The sequence below is a fragment of the Malus domestica genome, chromosome 01, assembly GCF_042453785.1.
Source record: "Malus domestica chromosome 01, GDT2T_hap1".
In the NCBI taxonomy this organism is placed as follows: Eukaryota; Viridiplantae; Streptophyta; class Magnoliopsida; order Rosales; family Rosaceae; genus Malus; species Malus domestica.
In genome coordinates, this window is record NC_091661.1 from 19,150,730 (window position 1) to 19,171,511 (window position 20,782).

The 20,782-nt window shown below is 40.1% G+C and overlaps 1 protein-coding gene across 2 annotated transcripts; it reads right to left on the reverse strand.

Annotated features, from left to right (window-relative positions):
* Positions 1-1,608: 1,608 nt before the first annotated feature.
* LOC103415639 (uncharacterized) lies at positions 1,609-15,634 on the reverse strand. Of its 2 annotated transcripts, none has more exons than XM_008353979.4 (16): positions 15,174-15,634; positions 11,934-14,666; positions 11,224-11,683; positions 10,268-10,496; positions 9,634-9,798; positions 9,121-9,393; positions 8,755-9,000; positions 7,742-8,134; positions 6,246-7,637; positions 6,023-6,079; positions 4,698-5,126; positions 3,684-3,907; positions 3,019-3,152; positions 2,599-2,868; positions 2,322-2,500; positions 1,609-2,207 (listed from the first exon to the last, which is right to left on the reverse strand). In XM_008353979.4, the coding sequence occupies exons 1-16, from the start codon at positions 15,577-15,579 to the stop codon at positions 2,112-2,114; spliced, it is 7,686 nt and encodes a 2,561-aa protein (XP_008352201.3). In that variant the 5' UTR covers positions 15,580-15,634; the 3' UTR covers positions 1,609-2,111. The 2 variants fall into 2 exon arrangements, with proteins under 2 accessions (XP_008352201.3, XP_070680362.1); XM_070824261.1 differs by having other exon boundaries at positions 11,934-14,646; positions 15,174-15,609.
* Between the last annotated feature and the right edge of the window lie 5,148 nt (positions 15,635-20,782).

Genomic DNA, 20,782 nt, shown 5'->3' on the forward strand with positions numbered 1-20,782 from the left:
ATACGAGCATTGTCTTTGTCGTGTGGGGGCCCACGTTTCGTAATTTGGGTTTGAAATTAAATACCGATATATGATATCCACTTTAAGATGTAAAATTGCAGTCGGCTGGTGGATTCGTGACACGTGGCAGCGATGGGAGATCCAAGGGTACAGGATGGGTCCACATATTACATAGGATAGGATTGTACCCTTAAAAGTGTTATTTTTTAGTCTTTTTGGAGGGAAAATTGTCACGGGCAGGATCTTCTTCGGATCTACTTTGTGTTATTCCTACGTCGTAACTGTTCATCGTACATCGTGCAATTAATTTTTATCATGTATTATTTGTGTTTAATTTTAAATAAAAAATATCAAATAATTTTTTATCGCATCATGCACGATAAGTAACTAAGATATGAGAAGTCCTAGAATTCCCACAATTTGAATTCGAATAGGATCCAAATCCGGCAAATGGGTGGGGTGGCAGAAATTTTTTAAAGTACTCAGTATTCAAGCAATTATTCGATGTATCATAAAATAAATAGAAATATATTATTTATAGAATAGCGCTTGAATATTAAAAAATCTTTCTAGGGATTGGGGTCCAAATAGACCAACCAACCATTGCGGTTTCTCCCAGGTAATAGATATACGTTGATAATATGGAGCGGAATTTGGCATCTAGGGTGGGCCCCATGATCATGTGAGAGTGATGAGATGGACCCTATGTGTATAAGGGCTAAGAACTTAGCTTGAATTAATCATCAAGATCTTGAATTGGGTGACTATGATATGTAGAGTTGAGCTAGCGTTGATCTCGTGGTGCTATCATAGTCATCGTTGATGTGCGTTGGATTGTGCTAGCGTTAATCTCGTGGTGTTCTTATAGTTGTTGATGTGCGTTGGATATACCTCACGAATTATAATCATCAGCGATTATGTCACTATCACGCATGACTGATGCTAGTATAATTTATGTACAAAATTGAATATGATTCGTTTTTACTTGAACATAGTGATCATCAAGGCAGCCATGAGTATATAGTGTGTGCCATTGCCCGTCCAATGTTTTGTGCCACTTCACGCATTGCCAATTGATCTAAGAGCTGAATCCTCATGTTCTATCGCACGAATGAGGTGTTACCGCATCTCAAATCAAAGAATAAAAGCATACCATAAGCGTTTCAAAAGATTTGGTATTAGCAGGTTTTGAATTTGATGCTCACGTTCTAACATCATCGTCACGACTCACGACTCAATACGAAAGATCAAGAGAGGTATGAGGTATTTTTCAGGGTGTGCCCATTGATTTATGGCCAAGCATGGACAACCTATAAAGGCTAATTAAGTGAACTAATTGATGGGAATTTAAGTTATCCAAAGGGCAAAAGGTGTGAACCAAAGTAGAAGCATTCCTTCCGGTAAAAGTTACCAACAAAAGCAGACTAAAAGTACTTTTTGACTTTTTTTGTAGTTGCTTGCAATGCAAACCGGGAGTGCCACGTGTTTATCGTGTGCTGTCTTTCTGCCCACAGACACCCTCTCTTCCCACAGACAATCAGAGTCGAGACCACAGAGAATATCTTGACATTTCCTTCTTTTTCTTTTACTCTCTCCGTGGGCTGGGAATGGCAGTAAAAAACTCTCAGTAAAATATAACGTAAAATGGTAAAAAAATTGATTCACTTTACATTCTCTCCTAGTAGCTTTTTGGAACAGTTTGAGTTAATGCAAAATACTACAAGTATATAAAAATAAGGGGTAATTTTTCTGTTGTAATTCGAAAGCAGATACTGCCATGAGAAGGGCAGAGCAGTCGACGGAAGACACTCGACAATGCCGGCTTTCCGAACAACGTTGCTCGAAGATCACAGTGAAAAACCAATAAACTTCCTATCTGATTTCTTTTCTTATTGTATGGTCCTGGAAGACGCCTCCAAGCAAGAAACGTTACACAGTTCATACTGCCTTCACTTATCATCCTCGAGTCGACTACAGTATATGCTAGTGACAGTGACAAGCAACAGTCGAGCAATGTGGGAAGTATCTCTCGTTTTCACCAATCACCAACTTTGAATTGTGGACAGTTTAAGCGAAATTTCGTGTTTTCAGCAGTCCTATTGTCCACGAGTTCAGATGTGGTCTTTGAGTTGAACTAACTTTACAGTGCTGTCTCCACCGCACGAAAGAAAACCGTGTGAAACGACTTTTATATCTGTGACAGCAGCCTATGACATGGAATGTGGTGTCACCTTATGTAATTTATCTTACGAGGTAACAGAAATCACTTACTGTGTCTAACTACAATACATATACAGATACAAGATGAACAAAGGACTTACCTGGACTACTCCGCCAAAGCCTCGAGTGCTTGGTTGCAAAAATGTGTGTCTTTCATGCAACTTCGGCCAGTGATGTACCAACTTAGCTTTCTTGGCGTCCCAAAGCTTAACATCTCCATCTTTGCTTCCAGTTAAGAACAAACTCGTGTTTGGGATTATGGATATCTTGGTCACACTCCCTTCACCCAGATTAATTCAGTAAAAAGTTAAATGATAAGTGATCCAACAAATAATTTTATTCACAGTTACTCTTGCTTGAAAATTAATCAGGTTATACCTGAGTGAGCCTTCGGTATATACCAAAGCATCCCATTTTGATTTTGTTCCCCAAATTTGGTGCCATTTTCAGAATGCGTATCATTATTCGATGATGTCTTGATGACTTGTTCACCTTTATCCGAATGCCTATGCCTTTTACTCCTTCCAGTAGCAATGTACCGGAAATCATGAAGTCCGACATCACCACCTTTACCACCAGTCACAATAAGGGGGGAGACAGAGCCACTTCCTATGTCATTATCAAACACTGCAAGCGAGCGTGCACCACCTTCACACAGAAAAAAAAACAAGGCATATACAAGATGAAGAAAAATTATTAACTGGACAAGAAAGTTAATAACAATGTCCGACGTGTGACACACAGAGAGAGAGAGAGAGAGAGAGAGAGAGAGAGAGTGAGTGAGAGTGAGAGAGAGACCTTCATGACAAAGAATAGAAGCTCGTGAGGTTGTAGGTGGAGCCAATGTATCCCATATAACCACATTAACACTATTGGAGCTATATCCAGCCACAGCAATGATTGATCCACTTGAAGTGACATAAGCAACATCGCTGCAAATGAAATTACAGTTGGAAACGATAGAAATTATCAGATTAAAATTGAGTGTTAACCACAGGTCAACAACATAATCATGCACATACAGACAAACAATACTAGACAACCAAATGACACACATATATTGAGTAAACATGCTGAAACAGGGTACCAAAAATAAATCAAGGTCAATAGATAACCACTTCAATACGAATGGTCATTTGCTATGGATCAACATCCACCTAAACAGTTAAAGTTTAGGCTAACAACAAACTGTTGAACACAATGAAGTCCAGAACTATAGGAGGGTATTACAATAATATCAGGTTTCTGCTATCACCATAGAGTGATTGCATTAAATCATAAAGAGGTAAGTAGCCACCCCAAAATGAAAAAAGCTTGAAGCAAAGGTTACTGTTACTTCATCTTAACACATACTGCAGCAATGCTCAAAAGAATTCCTGATGATACACTTTTTTTCCATAACGTAGTTAAGAGCTTAACAATTGGAATTGTGTGTAGAATTTTAAAATTTATATAACACATACGATGCGTGGCTGTTAAAGCATAGAGATGACTCCGTAGGACCAATGTTACTCCTTCCTCCGACCTCCAGCTGCCACGTGCACACAGTTCCATCTAAGGCCGCAGTAGCAAACCTGTGTCCACAGTGGTCAAACTGCAAAGCGGATATCGATGCAAGAGCATAAGGTGGAGGGACATTTGCAGCAGGCAGCACTCCATAAGTTGCAGTAGTTTTGTCCTTACCAAACTGCATTTATAAAATTTACATATAATTATATGCCCTTAAAGGTGACATACAGAGATGGTAAAATATTCACAAGATTGCACTTTACAGCACTTATTATGATGGTATTTGAACATAGTTTCGGTGCATTCTTCACGGTGCATTGTAGGAAGAAATATTTTGCAAAAAGTGTGCAGGATAGATTGGAGGTCACGGTAGAATAACATACAAGTATAAAAAAGGTCGTACCCAGTGCACAAGGCTCCCGCTTTACGCAGGGTCTGGGAGAGGTGAATGTCGGCTAGCCTTACCCCCATTTATGGAGAGGCTGCTCCCAAGTCTCGAACCCGAGACCTACCGCTCATGGGCGAAGGCACTTGCCATCGCACCAAGTGCGACCTCTAATAACATACAAGTATATCATGAAAAATTGAAAATATAAGTTACCAGTTACCACAAAGGGGACAAAGATATAATGTTTCTTGGGTAATTATGACTGTCTAAAAAAAAAAGAAAATAAAAAAATACTGCATGAATGCACCCTAGTAACAAATTATTGTAGTTAACTGTAACCAACAAAAGACTTTGGATTTGACCACAAGACTCATCAAGCAAAATACTATATGATAATATGATTTAAAATATCCTCATAAGAAGACTTTCCTTAAGATTCTATCCTGCGCTGTTGAGATCTATAAGAATCTTCACAAAAACCACTCAAGGAAAACCAATGCAGATATCAGATAACAGATTGCAAATAGTATCTACAGGATCTTGAAGCAAATCCAATAACTTCACTGTCAAAGTTTCATACCTCCCATAAGTAGATGTGTGTATTGCTAGACCCAACCAAGAAGAAAGGTCTAGATGGGTGACTGGAAAAAGCCCTCGTATTTGCATTCTCCACAGTAGCTGGTGGGTCAACAAGCTCCTCAAAGTCCTCTTGAGTTTCCCAACCTAAACCAGATGCACCCATACCAGCATAACCTGGAACCCCAAATGCTCCACCACCCGTCAAATCTCTTCCTGGCCTTGCAAAAGAACCCACACCAACAGTTGCTCCACCCAATCCAAGGTGTGCTCCTTTCTTGCTTCCAAGACCAACACCAGGAGAAACACATGTTGGAGCAGGGGTTGACTGAGAACCAGCCCACCCATTTGGTGGCCAATCAGCCAGTGACCAAATATAATCTGAATGATCTCTGAAAGGCATATCATCCTTCCAATTAAAAAATATAATCCCCTGAATCACAAGAAGTTGACATTAATACTCTCAGATGAACTCCCATACGGGGTGCAAAGTACAAACAATGACATTTGTCAAAATTGAAAAATCAGTTTAAATCCTTCGCAATATATGTATTTCTGGAAGAGCTGATCTTGCGATAAAGAAAGCAGGCAAACTGATTGTAGGAAAGATCATAACTAAATATAAATTTATTTACAGTTTTAGTAAATTTTTCATTGTTTTCTTAAGCTGCAGTTTCAACTTCAATAAATTTATACAAAAAAGGTCGTACCCAGTGCACAAGGCTCCCGCTTTACGCAAGGTCTGGGAGAGGTGAATGTCGGCTAGCCTTACCCCCATTTTATGGAGAGGCTGCTCCCAAGTCTCGAACCCGAGACCTACCGCTCATGGGCGAAGGCACTTGCCATCGCACCAAGTGCGACCTCTAATAAATTTATACAGTTTTAGTAAATTTTTCATTGTTTTCTTAAGCTGAAGTTTCAACTTCAATTTTAATTGTTTGCTTATGTAGGTATATAGAGAACTCCATAATCAAAGGAAGATGAAATTTAACAATTTTAAATACACAGGACACATTTCTGGAAAGTAAGTAGTATATATGCAATAATTTAAACATCATTGTGGACCTACTAGTTGGTTATATGGCATGTATTTCAGTACAATTTTTAGCTTCTTTTTATTTATTTAATTTTTTTTGGCTTTTTGATGACCTAAATACATGAGGTACATATCACAGTTCTCGAGGAAAAAAATATAGGAGGTTATATCTAGTGCACGCCCAAGCTAATAGAATCAAACATTTAAGAAGTGTAAGACACAGAAGATGGTTAGTCGTATGAAAATAAATTTAAGGATTTCTCACCAGATTGGGTTCAAGTGAAGGAACATACCTTTCGGTTGCTTGCAAGTGCAGCTTGACTCTGGTCAATGGAGTTGAGACACAATGCCTGATCCAGATAGAAGATAATCACTAAAAAATATCATCAAAAGTGCCCAAAAACGTTCTCTTTCAGGATTTAGAACTAATTCAATACAAAGATCGTCATGCAGTGATCAATATAATATTTGTAAATTGCCCAAAGTTATAGAGGGAAGAAATGAAGATTTGTGTACCTCCAAAAGCTCCCCGTTTCTCTTATATATCTCCTTTGGGTTTAGAAAAGGTGTGACTTCCTTTGAAATGGTTGTGTCTTTCTGCCAGGCACTAAGGAAAGAATGCCCACCCCGAAATACACTTTTAGCAGGTGATCCAGCTTCACTGTTGGGAGAACTACTATTGAGTGTAACTTCATGATGGTGAATTTCCTCAGTTTCATCTGCAGCCCCGATGCCCCTGTTTATGGTACCCCATCCATTAGAGGGTTTATGATCAAGAGAGTGAGACAAGTCTATTTTTTCCTTGGCAAAACTTTCGTATATTATTTTAGGGTCAGCACAGGCATCCCATAACATATCAGCTTCAAGTCTTTCACCTATCGTATCCAATTTGACATTATCCTGATTTATATGCTGATTGAGAGCTCCAGGTTGAGACTTGTTAGATTCTTCTAACCAAACAAGAGTTGTTACACGCAACCCATTATCCATTTTGTGCTGTAGAAGTGATGCTAGCTGTTTTACATGATAAGAGGCAACCTGTGAAAGTGTGGGCTTCAATAACTTTACTAAGCTCAATGAGACCAGCCCAATCAGTTCTTTCAGACTGCTGCTATGAGAATCTAAACTTGCAGAGATAGGTGCCCATGAAAAATATTTTTGATGGGGTTCACCAGCAAAACAGCCATCATCATCAAGGTTATACGACAATACGTTTAAGTTATGTTGCATGAATCTGGATATGTGTTGCCATAAGCAAACACTTATGATTTGCCATCTTTCATCTTCTGGAACCAAATGCGTTATATTTCTCTCTTGAGAAACATGAAGGCCCACATTATTTTGAACCGCCACCTCTGGAATCTGGGTGAGGAGTTTCTTCATATTCTTCATATCAACTTCATAAGGTGTATGCCCATTAGTAAATGTGATCAGAAGGGGTTGCACCAATAGTAAGAGAACTTTAGAGTTTCTATGATGCCAAGCATATGCAAGATGTACATAATACTCCATCAAATCAATGATTGTAAGGGGTTTCATTATGAGATCTTCCGTGGTGGAGCAAAAGGTAGTTCCCAAAGCAGCCCTTAAACTCCTCAATAACAGTATAAGACCTTGAAAGTAATACTCCAAAGCATCAGACCCTGTAGATCTACTATCACCAGACACATTGTCTTCAATATAATGCGACTTCAGAACAGAGCATGTTATACCGCAGGCAACAATAACGCGTGAAAACAAAAGGGAAGTTTCTCTGGTGGCCTTCAAAAGCGGCTTATGCATAAGAGCATATGATAGGAATTTGTCAGCTGTTTGGATTTTATCTAGATCTTGATTTTGAGCAGTGTATCTATGTAATATATCATATCCAACAAACCACAGCCCACAATCATACAGCGAGATTAAAATCTGCAGAATGAAAAAGAAAAAAATAAGGTCAATCTAGGACAACTAATATCACTTAATGTCAGACAAACTAACAGATTTGATCACATCACAGGCTAAAAATGTACCATGCTAACAAGATGGAAAGGAACCACTGAAAACTTCTGCTCCAACTGATTTAGTGTTGTGTATAACTTCTGTTGGAAAGATTCAAGAACTTTTACATATTCCTGATTTTTGCACTCCTTTACACATGTACTAGCTTGAAAAGATCCAAAGACAATATCCACCCAGCTTGGATGCTCTCTTACCAACTTTGATAAGTATTGAAGTGTCAAATCTGATTTGGCTTGGAACTCCAGATGGAGAGCCACATTACTTGATAACCAATTGCTAGAATTTCTGGGAGAAGGATTTAGAATTGCACGCAGATTTTCAGAATGCCCAAGATCTGATGTACCCCTTTCATCTGTATCCCCAGGAATGTTTGGTGAAGATGAAAGGTACTCCAAAGCTTCAAGCTTACAATAAGTATAAGATTTATTAGTTGCATATTAGAATTGTCCAATCATACACCTATACAATAAAATCCAATTACACTTGACAAGCCATAAGACAATAGAAAGCAGTATGAACCTTAGAAGAGCAGTTGTAACAATAAGTGCAAAACCATATGCACAACCAATTCGAATGCCTTTCAATACATGTAAAGTCGTATGGAGTTTTTATGTAAAATTGGTGGGAGGCTTTTCCGCTTTTGGATAATTTCATCACAGAGATCTGGATGTAAATGGTACACATAGTATGACACCCATCCACTTACTCTAGAAAAAAGCATCAACATATTCCAGTACAAAGACAAGAAACCAGTTTGTATAGGCAAGTCCTACAGATTATAGCATCTCGGTGTATAAACTGGACAGTGAAACTATATAGTCAAAACTCAGGCAGTATTTTGATAGAAACAGGTTATGAGCTACAAAATTATGGAACTCATTAACAGGTTAGCATGAGACAATAATATGGCCAACATTTCAGAATGTCATTAATCTTTCATAAATGGAAGAATCACCTAAAACACTACATTCGCATTCAGCATATATCATTCAGAACAACAGCATGGATCAAACAGTAAACTTACTGGAAGACCGCATCTGTTTAATGCAGTAGCTGTAGTCAATATTGCCCACCTTCCGATTAATGCACTATTTTGCTCCCCAACAGCATTTTTCATGCAATTATTGGTTGCTAGCATTAGACAATACAGACCAACGTTTGGGTCTGAAAAAGGAGCACCGTTGGACAAAAGTGCATACTTTTCAGTTGCAGAATTTATTTGGAAACCAAGCATGCATGTAAAAGATTGAGAGTAATTTCCCAGCTCCCACTGCAAATCAAGAAGAGTCACCGTAAGGTATGACATCTAAAGAACTGCGCTGCAGCACATCACAGACAGTGGCAGAGTCCACTTTAACAAGAAATATTGTGTTAAACTATATAAACACACCTCCAAAAGGCTTCCCAACCAACAGTCGCCCTTCTCAATTGCGGATGGTAGCATGAACTTCGTAATTAAGTGTCTCTCTAGTGGCCCACCACGACCCTCAGCTAGTCGACAGATAACTAATGCAAGCTGTTCATCCCCAAGGTTCTTTGCACAAATATTGACTGCAGAAGAAGTATCACCTCCAAGCAGAAAGAAAGCAACTGCTAATTCCAGCTGATGTCTCCCCATTAAGACATATGCATTCTTCAAAGCCGCTGCCTTATTTTTCTCCTCCTGAAAGAATAAAATGTGGATGCAAAATTGAGATTGAATATTGTTAAGACAATCTACTGGTCAAGTTCAACTGATAATTAGTAGGAAAAAAATGTGAGAGAGAGAGAGAGAGAGTCCATACTGGCACCAATAAATGAAGAGAAGAAAATATGGGACAAGGAGGACCTCAACTCAAGAATAAACATTTCCTCCGATAGAAACAAGTGATTATATATTACCAGCCTATAAATTTAAAAGTACCTGAAAATTGCGTGAAAGAAATCCAACAAGGGGCTTATCCTTCTCATCCCTGCTTATTTTGAAAAGGCCAGACAAAACTTGAATTCTATTCAGTGCAATGTACAGCAATGCACAGTCTTTAGGATCTTTCCTTTTCAGATACTGCAATCTTGCCAGTTTCTCCATCTATAGTGAAAGACAAAAACTGAGTCATGTCAAAACTGCATAAAATCATGAAGAGAATTTTAATCACTACATTCCTAGCACAATAAGGAAGCTGCATGAAGTCACTAAACATCTTAAACATGACCATAACTTGATAAACTAAAATTACGGCACAATAATAAAACAAAACAAATTAACTACCTTTTGAAACTGTTTTCTTTTTATTTATACTTAAAGTTCAGTGCTTATGCGAGATCAATTTATTGCCTTGGTACACTTGGTCAACACAATGCATATTTATCTTTGCCAAAATATATGAACATCACAGACAGGTTTAGCTACTACGTTTTTATTTTTTTCTTCTAGATAACTGTTTGGGAAATTGGAAAGAAGACAACCGGCTTTTCTGGTTATGTAAAAAGATTGAGAAGAGACATTTCCCTAGTTTAGTGCATAAAAGTATACAAAGAATAAGAGATTAGAGTATTACCCTTGAACACAACTGTGCTGTATTTGTAAACCAAAATCCTACACCCAAATTCCGCATTTCTTGCCAAGATGGATCATTAGGTAGAAACGAACCAAATAAATTCTCCTGGCAATCAGAGTGGTAGGCCCATCCAATCAACTTGGAGTCAATTACCAACTCTTCCACGGATGCTGATCTACCAGACTTTCGGAAAAAATGTAGTTGCTGAAACCTCAATCCAACCCAAAACCTACAACGAATGGACAGTTCGGAATAAGATAGAAGAATTAGAAAAAGTGAAAACATTGTTTGAATCACTCTCAAGAACTAAACAACTTCAAAAAAGTTATGAGAAAATAGTATAGTTTTATGCAACACTATTAGATAAAAATTGTTCATCACCGCTCAACCTATTATGCTTGGATATACCCAACTGAAACATAGATATTTTCACAATAAATGTCCCTAAAATGTCAAAGATTAGTACCCCTAAAGTTGGAAAAGACAAGGCTCATAGAGACGCCCAAAAGCGAACCCTCTCCAACTAAAAAATGTCTCCTCACCCCTCCCGTTATCAAATATACTTTTATTCCTCTCCCTTTAAATCATTCAGAAAATAGCCATCACCACACACTTCCAATAAGAGTATATTTGGTTGGGCAAAGAAGAGGCTTTGTGGACCGTGTGTGTTGGCTGTGTTTTGAATGGTGCGTATGGAACAAAATATAAGTCTTCAAAATTATAGAGGGGAGGGTGCAGATGGTTTGTGGGATGGTTGTCGGTTTGGGTTTCTATTGGGTTTCAGACCTACCCTTTTATAGTTATGCGAATTGGAGGGCTGTTGTTACCTAAAATCCAGTTTTTCTTGTTTTATGTTAGCTAGAAATTAGTGTTCACTGTGAATGTACCTCTAATCAAATTCAAGAAAAATAACTCAAATAAAAGAATTCAGAATGGGGTACAGAAGTCAGAAATACCTCCGTCCAGGTTCATCAAGACTTTCATATGCAGAACTAGAGTTTGAACTACACAATTCAGTAAGAAGATCTATAATGGCAAGAATTTGAATCTTCTCTATGTCACTTATATCTGCTGACTTGTACAACTTCTCAAAAGGCTCAATAAAGTCATTGAGTTCAGATTTTGTTGAGGAAGAATTGATCATATTACTGGAACCATAAGAGTCCAAACTGTTTGTAAATTGGCCAAAGCCTCTTTGAAACGGAGAAGATGAAGAAAATACAGAGGCATCACCACTCCACTGAAATCCTTTGTCATTTGAATTTATTGAGATATGTGCATCAAGGAAATTTGACAAAGGAATCTGCGGAATGCAATTGCTAGACTTTGCAGGGCTACACTTCCTCTCAGGAGAAGAATTAGAAGAGAGAAACTCATTAAGATGCCTCAGAGCAATGTAAGCACGCTTCCAATTTCCTAAACACATTACAGATTCCTTGTTTATTAAACTAATTAAATACTACAAAAGTACTTACTTGGAAAACAAGGAACTCAAAAAGGATTCTTTAGAAGTAAAGGACAATTTGGAAACTTCAGATTGGGACAAAAAGAGACATGCAGAGAGTGGTAGGGAGGGAGAGGGTGTGAGAGTGAGCGGGGGAGGGGGATGAATAGAGGATTTTAACCAGTACCACACAACTCACTTGAACTTCTGTGATATTAATACCTGAATAGATATTCATAAAGAGAGCCTCTGGGTGATAAACTGGCAGAGATCCACTTAACTGCTCGACCACTTCATGCATGGTCCATATACTTACTTTAGTAGCCCCACTACACTTCAGTTGAGCCCTTGCTACAAACAAGCTGCTAGAAAGATAATCCTTTTTCAAATCAATCTCCAATGGAATATCAGACTTGCAATCTCTTCTGTTGTTATCAAGTAATATTTTACTGAATTGACCAAGTCCACAATCAATGAAAATTCCAGAACTAATGTCCTCTTCCATTCCACCCACAGAATCCAAGCAATTTTCCATGATGTAACTTGGATCGACATTAACAAGATGTTTCTTATCTGCAAGGAATAACCACTGACTATTTACACAAAAGTAGCTACTATGAACAAATACAGCTGATGCTCTGGGGCCCCAAAAGAAATCATTAATGAGAGGGAAGGTATGAGTCGACGCAATGCAGACCCATATATCCCTTTTCAATGATTTTTCAGAGTTTAATAAAGTCTGGCCACCGCAACGCTGCTGGGAATATACTTGCAACTGATTTTTTGTGCAAACTCCAAGTAATAACTGACCATTTCCAAATGATAGCCAATTTAAAGCAACAAGATCTTGACCAAAGGATATTGTATGTTCTAGCATAAAAGACCCTGCACCTGCTAGGAGTACAGAGTCCCATATATGAAGAGTGCTAACAGTATTTGAAGAAAGCTCCTTCCAAAGGGTTGCTATCTTACGACCACAGTCAGATAAGCATACATGGCTAATAGGTCCTTGATGTGCCTGAAACTTACCCACAAGTTCCCATGGAATGTGAGGCGTTGATGGTTTATCCATGACACTCCTCCACAATTTCAAACTACCATCGGAGCAACCTGTAGCCATAATATATGGAGGATAGCATAGATCAATAATAGAAGCCAAATTCTTTTCCATACAGATCTTTCTACCTGGGTAGACCACAGCAAAACTTGTAACCTCATCATGCGTGTGAGGATCTGGGATCTGTGATGAGCAGGGTTTTACATTAAGACAATATCTTTTATCAGCAAAAGTAGTTTCAAATCCCCACATACTGCCTTCAGACGCATTTCCTGCATCAAAATTGCACTCACAGTAGCTTCTTGATAAATCAAAAGAATGCAAGGTTATTTCCCAAGAAAGAGCCTGAAACCCATTCATCCATACACCCAAAAGCAAAAGTTTATTAGATTTTAGGGTTTTAGGACAAGTTGAAGGCAAAGGAATTGAAAAGATACTAGCAGGACCATCCACATAAGGACCATGACCTGTAAAAGGTATTGTACATAAGTAGTGACATTCTATACTTTCTTCCTCATTGTGATGAATTTTTACAACAAAGCAATCAATCCCTCCAGCATGTCCCATAAGAAGAATAACTGCTTCATTTCCAATTGATGGTGCCCACCTCAAGCTTGTATATTTGGAGCATGAACCTTGAGTCGCAAGCTTCCCACAAAGCTCCCATGTTGGAATTAGTGTTGGCCGGTCCAAGATGCAGTTTGAAATAGTAGAAAAGAACCAAAAAAGAAGTAATCCACAAGAATCTAAAGAGACAGCCAACTCAACTTCACAGCTATAAGGATGCACATCTACTTGTAAGATTCTTCCAGCATGACCATCCAAATTCAGGAGTCCACCAGCTGAACATGATATGATGTTCTCTGCACCAGATTTATTAATGGGTGTATCCTCTATATTATTTGATGTCTGAGTATGTATTCGTGACCAAACCAAGGAATTACAAGGTAATAACTGAACCAAAGAGCATAATGTTGGTGGACCAGACAAGGAGTTCCTTGAGATAACAACTTTATTAAGAGGTATTCCATCTTTACAGTTAGAAAGTCCAGTCCAATTAGAATTTCCCACTTTCAGACCTTGCAGTTTCTGTGTCTTCCATAAAGTAACCCGCGGAAATCGTATTGGTGAGACATCGTCGAGACAGTGTATAGCCCAGAAATTTACCAACATTCCAGGGCCAAACCCAATCAACCACTCGCAATTACCAGCCAGGTCCTGCAGATAACCTTTTGTGGAGAAAATTTGTTTAGATCCTTCACGAGTTTTACATACACCCCCAATTTCTGTAGCCCACATCACATATATATCAGTGCCCAGAAGTCCATTCAAAGCCTGGTTTATCTCTATTACTGCGGCTACAGAAAAAGAGCATCTCATTGTTTTGGGGTCATTCATGTCCTTACCAAATTTTCTTCCCCTTCCATCATTAACCTCACACCATAACCTAATAGTTCCATCTGTGCTACAAGTGAGCAACACTTGCCTTGGTGGATGTCTTGCATCTCTGTTTAAATGCCTATCGGTAGATGGCCTCCATTGAATCATTGAGACAGCATGAGGATGATGTAGGTCGGATTTCAAAAATCCAGATTTTCCATCACTTTGACATACTAACACACATTTGCTAGCCTTATTAGTTGACAATCCTTCAGTCTGCCATTTACTCTGATAAGCTGCAGTTGCAAATGGTCCATCGAGAGACCAAGTTGCGGTGACCATACTTTGTGGTAATTCTGCTTTAAACTTCCAAGCAATTTCCCAAAACCTGCCATTTCTTTTCCACAAAACCACCTCAACTCCACCGGAAACAATTCCATCCCCTGAGCCCGTCCATCTGATTGCCTTAACCTTCGTCGACTGTACAAGTACTGCATTCTGGCTCCAACAAAAAGAACCTGAATATGAGTAAAAAGATTTGAAATTTAAGACATACAAACCAAATTAATAACAAAAGAATCCAGAATTATTGCCTACAACAAATTACTAAACTTTTAGGAACTAAAAGAGAACATTAATCATATTGCCATTTTGGACCACATGAATGCAGAAAATCACAAGAATGTCAATGTATTTGTAATCAAATATCACTTCCTTTCCTGATTTGCTTTCTCAGAAACCAAACAGAAAACAACTACATTCGACATCTAACCGCTTCTCTGTATTCTATGCCCAAAGTCCAGTCGCCAATTCAAAATATCAACATTTCACCTCATCTTTTATCTAAATTTCCTAGCTACCAAACAGGAAATATGAAACCTTTTCGCTGCAAACAGTTTACACACCTGCTACAAGACATTCATTCAAGTCCTGCTGTCAATTCAAAACCTTAACATTCACTTTTCATTTTCTCTCTCAATTTTCTCAGTAACCAAACACTAAAACAACCTCCAACAATCACGCACCTTTGGACGTCGCCGAGTCATGCGAGAACACCCAAACGCAATTCTCAGCTGCGGCAGCAAGCTCGCCAATCGAGGGCATGGCAGGGGACCAAGAAACAGCTTCGACGGCCGATGAGGGGTCGCCGGAGAGCTCGAATACCTGCCGGAAAATGGGTCCGATGAGTGTTTCTGTATCGGAGAGTGGGGAGGGGAAGTGGGAGATCACTAGTAGCGATGAGGCTCCGTAGGCGACCCATGAAAATTCCAGAAAGTCGGGGAGCCAGTCGATGGTGGATCCCGGTGGGTCGGATCGGGTCGGGGCAGGAGGTGTCGGGTCGGATCTGAGGATTTGGAGAGGGAGGTGGTGGGTGGGGCCCACGGCGGATATAGAGGTTTGGGAAGCGGAGGGTGCGTCTGCGTCCGGCATTGGGTTTTGGGTTTGGTGACAAGGTGAGTGAGTGAAAAAATAGAAAGAAGAGGGAAGGAGGAAGAGAGCGGACGTTGTTTGTGGCGCCAAGGAGACGACGTCGTGTAGGCGAAACGACACTGAAAAATATTTGCATCAGACCAAACGCAAAATGACTGAAATGGTCTCCATCTCCATGTGTAATTCGAATCCAAACTCAAGGTTGTAAAGTGATATTTTCTTTTCACAATATTCAAAAAAATGTACCAAATTTGAATATTTACTTGAAATTAAAATTGAAAAGAAAATCAATTTGCCCTAATTATGACATAAGAATAGACTCAATTTTCATCGTATTTGATAAAATTATTAGATTTTTATGCTTTACTCCCTCGTTTGCCTTTAAAAACATAACTTGTCTACCCGACTTGTATGTATGTAGTAAGCATGTCAATAACGTTGCTACTTGCTACATTCAAATGAGTTTGAGTTTCATTTTATATTGATTTTTTTTTCTTCCCAAGATTCGATTTAATGGATTTATTTGGATATTGACTAATTGACCAAAAATAAGTATATGGATCAAGATTTTCAATCCGATAAGGCAATATGTTCGAACTTCAGGCACTGGTCAGCTCCCGTTAACCCTAAACTTTAGAACTTTATATGAGCTTTATTTTTGTGTACACTAAGGATTTCAAATGTCATATTATGAATTTGAAATATAGGTAAGTTTAGCAACTATAAGACTCAATCTCCATGTGTTTTTGGTGGCTTGTATGACTTCCATTTGAGGTTTTTGGACTGCAGTTAGACTGCTATTAGTCCATTAGTTTGGTTGGTAGTCTCCTAGAAGCGAACCCCACATCGTCAAGAGCCTCTTGCATACAACCGAGATATATCTGTATTCCTATAACACTCATCAAACAACAACAACAACAACAACAAAGCCTTTTCCCACTAAGTGGGGTCGGCTATATGAATCCTAGAACGCCATTGCGCTCGGTTTTGTGTCATGTCCTCCGTTAGAACCAAGTACTCTAAGTCTTTTCTTAGAGTCTCTTCCAAAGTTTTCCTAGGTCTTCCTCTACCCCTTTGGCCCTGAACCTCTGTCTCGTAGTCACATCTTCGAACCGGAGCGTCAGTAGGCCTTCTTTGCACATGTCCAAATTACCGGAACCGATTTTCTCTCATCTTTCCTTCAATTTCGGCCACTCCTACTTTACCTCGAATATCCTCATTTCCAATCTTATCATTTCTTGTGTGCCCACACATCCCACGAAGCATCCTCGTCTCCGCCACACCCATTTTGTGTACGTGTTGATGCTTCACCGCCCAACATTATGTGCCATACAACATCGCTGGCCTTATTGCCGTCCTATAAAATTTTCCCTTGAGCTTCAGTGGCCTACGACGGTCACACAACCCGCCGGATGCACTCTTACACTTCATCTATCCAACTTCTATTCTATGGTTGAGATCTCTCTCTAATTCTCCGTTCTCTTGCACGATATATCCTAGGTAGCGAAAATGGTCGCTTTTTGTGATCTTCGCTAGATTGCTCTGATCATTAGTGTGGATAAGTATATAAATGGATATAGATAGGAAAGCAAACACAAGATGTACGTGGTTCACCCAGATTGGCTACGTCCACGGAATAGAGGAGTTCTCATTAATTGTGAAGGGTTTACACAAGTACATAGGTTCAAGCTTTCATTTAGTGAGTACAGGTGAATGATTTAGTACAAATGACATTAGGAAATATTGTGGGAGAATGATCTCGTAATCACGAAACTTCTAAGTATCGGAATGTGGTATCGTCAGTGCCTTATCTGTCTCATAGGTAGATGTGGCATCTTCTCTGGAAGTACTCTTCCTCCATCCAGGGGTGGTATCTTTAACTGGTGGAGATGCACAAGGTAATGTATCAATTTCACTTGAAGCTTACTTGTAGTTTCAGGCTTGGTCAAGCGCGATACAAACCATGTAGTAGGAGTCCCTCAAGTTGCCGAGCTAGGGGATTTGCTGAAAGAGGTGACAGACAAGGTAAGCAATCAGAGCTCCGGCTGATTGTTCACATTCTCCCTATCTTGCAGGCAGCATGAAGGATAAAGAGAAGAAAAATGAGAAGCGATGATATGGGATACTTTTGCTTTTGAAGAAGTAACTTTCCACAGGCTTATTCTTGAACTGAGCTGGAGGGTTTTCTGGTTTCCTCCAGAGTATAAGGCCGACTGAAGAATTTGAGGGTCAAAACAAGTCCATCAAATCTAGAGTACGTTCGACCCTACTGATATGGGATACTTTTGCTTTGACAGAGTAATGGATGTATCGGCACGTGTGCTGTTACGCTTGTCTCCACATGCTTCCTTGTATCCTTCTCACTTGCCCTATCTGTTCCTCAGGCAGATGTGGTATCTTCCCTGGAAGCATAAGATGTTGAAGATGAGTACTCGAGAGCAATGCCAGGTAAGTAAGTTCCAGGCAGTCAGTTCCTGGCTGGAAGCTTGATTCCAAGTGCTGACTGATTGCTCTCTTTCTCCTTGTCTTGCAGGTAAGAACAAGGCCAAAGGAAAAGACAGGGAAAAAGCATGATATGGGATACTCTTGCTTTTAACCCTGATGATATGAGATATTCTTGCTCTAGTATAACTTGTTTGCAGAGGTATTATCGGGGGGAAAGAAAGCTGAATATTTCGAAAGGCTTCGTTGAGAGTGCCCTCTCATATATGAGGAAGGGTTGAGCATTTTTGCAGGTCTGTCTGTCCGTTGGGGATAGAGGTTGACATATATAGGAGTCTCTTTAACAACAAGTAGTAATGCTATTCCTTTACCCTGTCAGAGCACTTTGAAAAAGTGGTCTGTGGTATGTGGAAAGCTGATGTTGCGTGTGAAGATTACAGACAGCTTTATCCAAGGAGATCCGGCTCTTGTGGTTGGGAAAGTGTTGCCTCTTCGGTTTTCGAACAAGCAATCCTATCAGGGATCTGGCTCTCGAGATTCGGAGAACGATGTCTCTTCGATTTTTGAGAAAGCAATCATGCTGAGGGTCTGGCTCTCGAGATTCGGAGAGCGGTGTCTCTTCGATTTTTGAGAAAGTAATCATGTTGGGAGTCTGGCTCTCGAGATTCGGAGGGCGGTGCCTCTTCGATTTTGGAGCAAGCAATCTTGTTGGGAGTGTTTTCTCGAATGTGAGTAAAGGTTGGGCATGTTTACTAGTCTACCTTGCCACGAAGCACAGAGGTTGACACACAGGGACTTTCCAATTATCCAGCAATGGTACTGTTCCTTTACCCTCTCTTCGATTTTTGAGAAAGTAGTCATGTTGGGAGTCTGGCTCTCGAGATTCGGAGGACGGTGCCTCTTCGATTTTGGAGCAAGCAATCTTGTTGGGAGTGTTTTCTCGAATGTGAGTAAAGGTTGGGCCTGTTTGCTAGTCTACCTTGCCACGAAGCACAGAGGTTGACACACAGGGACTTTCCAATTATCCAGCAGTGATACTGTTCATTTACCCTTGTGGGTAATAATATGGGGTAGCTAGACCTTCAAAATTTATGTGTCTAAACTTTGTTAGTGCTGTTTCTTTGCTATTCTTTTACCCGTCTTGGTCAGAGCGATGTAGTGGAAGCTGCAAGCTTCACGTGCTCAACTTTGGCAGAGAACTTTGGCAAAGTTATCTGTGATACACATGAGCTACTATTGCGTGTGGGAAGTGGGTGATTGAACAGTAAGACTCATGTGCTTTCTACTTCACCAGAAGTCTTCGACAGAATGCCCATAATTTCCGCAAAGCTGAGTGTGCGTGTGACAGGTGCTGCCAAGGCTGGAAAAGTAGGTGCCTCTTCGATTTCTGAGATCGGCCCTCGTGGTCTCTGAGCAGCCCAACTTTTGAGAAAGCAAGCGGCTCTTCGATTTCTGAGATCGGCCTTCGTGGTCTTTGAGCAGCCCAACTTTTGAGAAAGCAGACGCCTCTTCGATTTCTGAGATCGACCCTCGTGGTCTCTGAGCAGCCCAGCTTTTGAGAAAGCAAACGCCTCTTCGATTTCTGAGCAGGCGCCTCTTCGATTTCTGAAGCTCCGTCGAGTGCAGATTTTTATAGGGGCTGGCATTAAGTTCCAAAGCACACTTGAATCTCCACCAGTAGAAGCTCCATTCTTACACTTCTAAGATCTTGATTTGTTCGACCTCTTCTCTCTTCAACACCTTTGAAAATGTCTGGCCCCTCCGACCGTCGTTTTGACTTGAACCTTGTTGAAGAGGCAGCCCCGCCTTCTCCAGACAACATATGGCGCCCATCCTTCGTCTCCCCTACTGGTCCTCTTACCGTTGGGGATTCCGTTATGAAGAATGATATGACCGCTGCGGTGGTGGCCAGGAACCTTCTCACTCCCAAAGATAACAGACTACTTTCCAAACGATCTGATGAGTTAGCTGTTAAGGATTCTCTGGCTCTCAGTGTTCAGTGTGCAGGTTCTGTGTCTAATATGGCCCAACGCCTATTTGCTCGAACCCGCCAAGTTGAATCATTGGCGGCTGAAGTGATGAGTCTCAAACAGGAGATTAGAGGGCTCAAGCATGAGAATAAACAGTTGCACCGTCTCGCACATGACTATGCTACAAACATGAAGAGGAAGCTGGACCAGATGAAGGAATCTGATGGTCAGGTTTTACTTGATCATCAGAGATTTGTGGGTTTGTTCCAAAGGCATTTATTGCCTTCGTCTTCTGGGGCTGTACCGCGTAATGAAGCTCCAAATGATCAACCTCTGATGCCTCCTCCTTCTAGGGTTCTGTCCAGTACTGAGGCTCCGAATGATCCCCCTCCGGTGCCTTCTCTTTCTGGGGCTCTACCGACTGCTGCGACTTCTCCTAGGCAACCTTTGTGAAGGCTCTCTCTTGTTTGTTTATTTTGACTCATGTATATGTACATATTTGTAGCTTATCGGGGATATCAATAAATAAGTTTTCCTTCATTTCAACGTATTGTGTTAAATACACCAAAGCCTTCTTCGCTAAGTTCTTTGAATTTTCTTTTGTTGGAGCTTTGTGAGTGGAGCATGTAGGTTGAGGTAGTGTTCCCTTAATTTCCTGAGTGAGGAAAACTTCTCGGTTGGAGACTTGGAAAATCCAAGTCACTGAGTGGGATCGGCTACATGAATCTTAGAACGCCATTGTGCTCGGTCCTGTGTCATGTCATTCGTTAGATCCAAGTACTCTAAGTCTT

Excerpts from the sequence above, each read along its gene's own strand:
- LOC103415639 (XM_008353979.4), bottom strand. The coding sequence starts at position 15,579 with ATGCCGGACGCAGACGCACCCTCCGCTTCCCAAACCTCTATATCCGCC. Across the intron at positions 10,497-11,223 it reads CTTGATGAACCTGGACGGAG|GTTTTGGGTTGGATTGAGGT; the intron begins GTATTTCTGACT and ends CATTCGTTGTAG. Across the intron at positions 9,394-9,633 it reads TTCTTTCACGCAATTTTCAG|GAGGAGAAAAATAAGGCAGC; the intron begins GTACTTTTAAAT and ends TTATTCTTTCAG.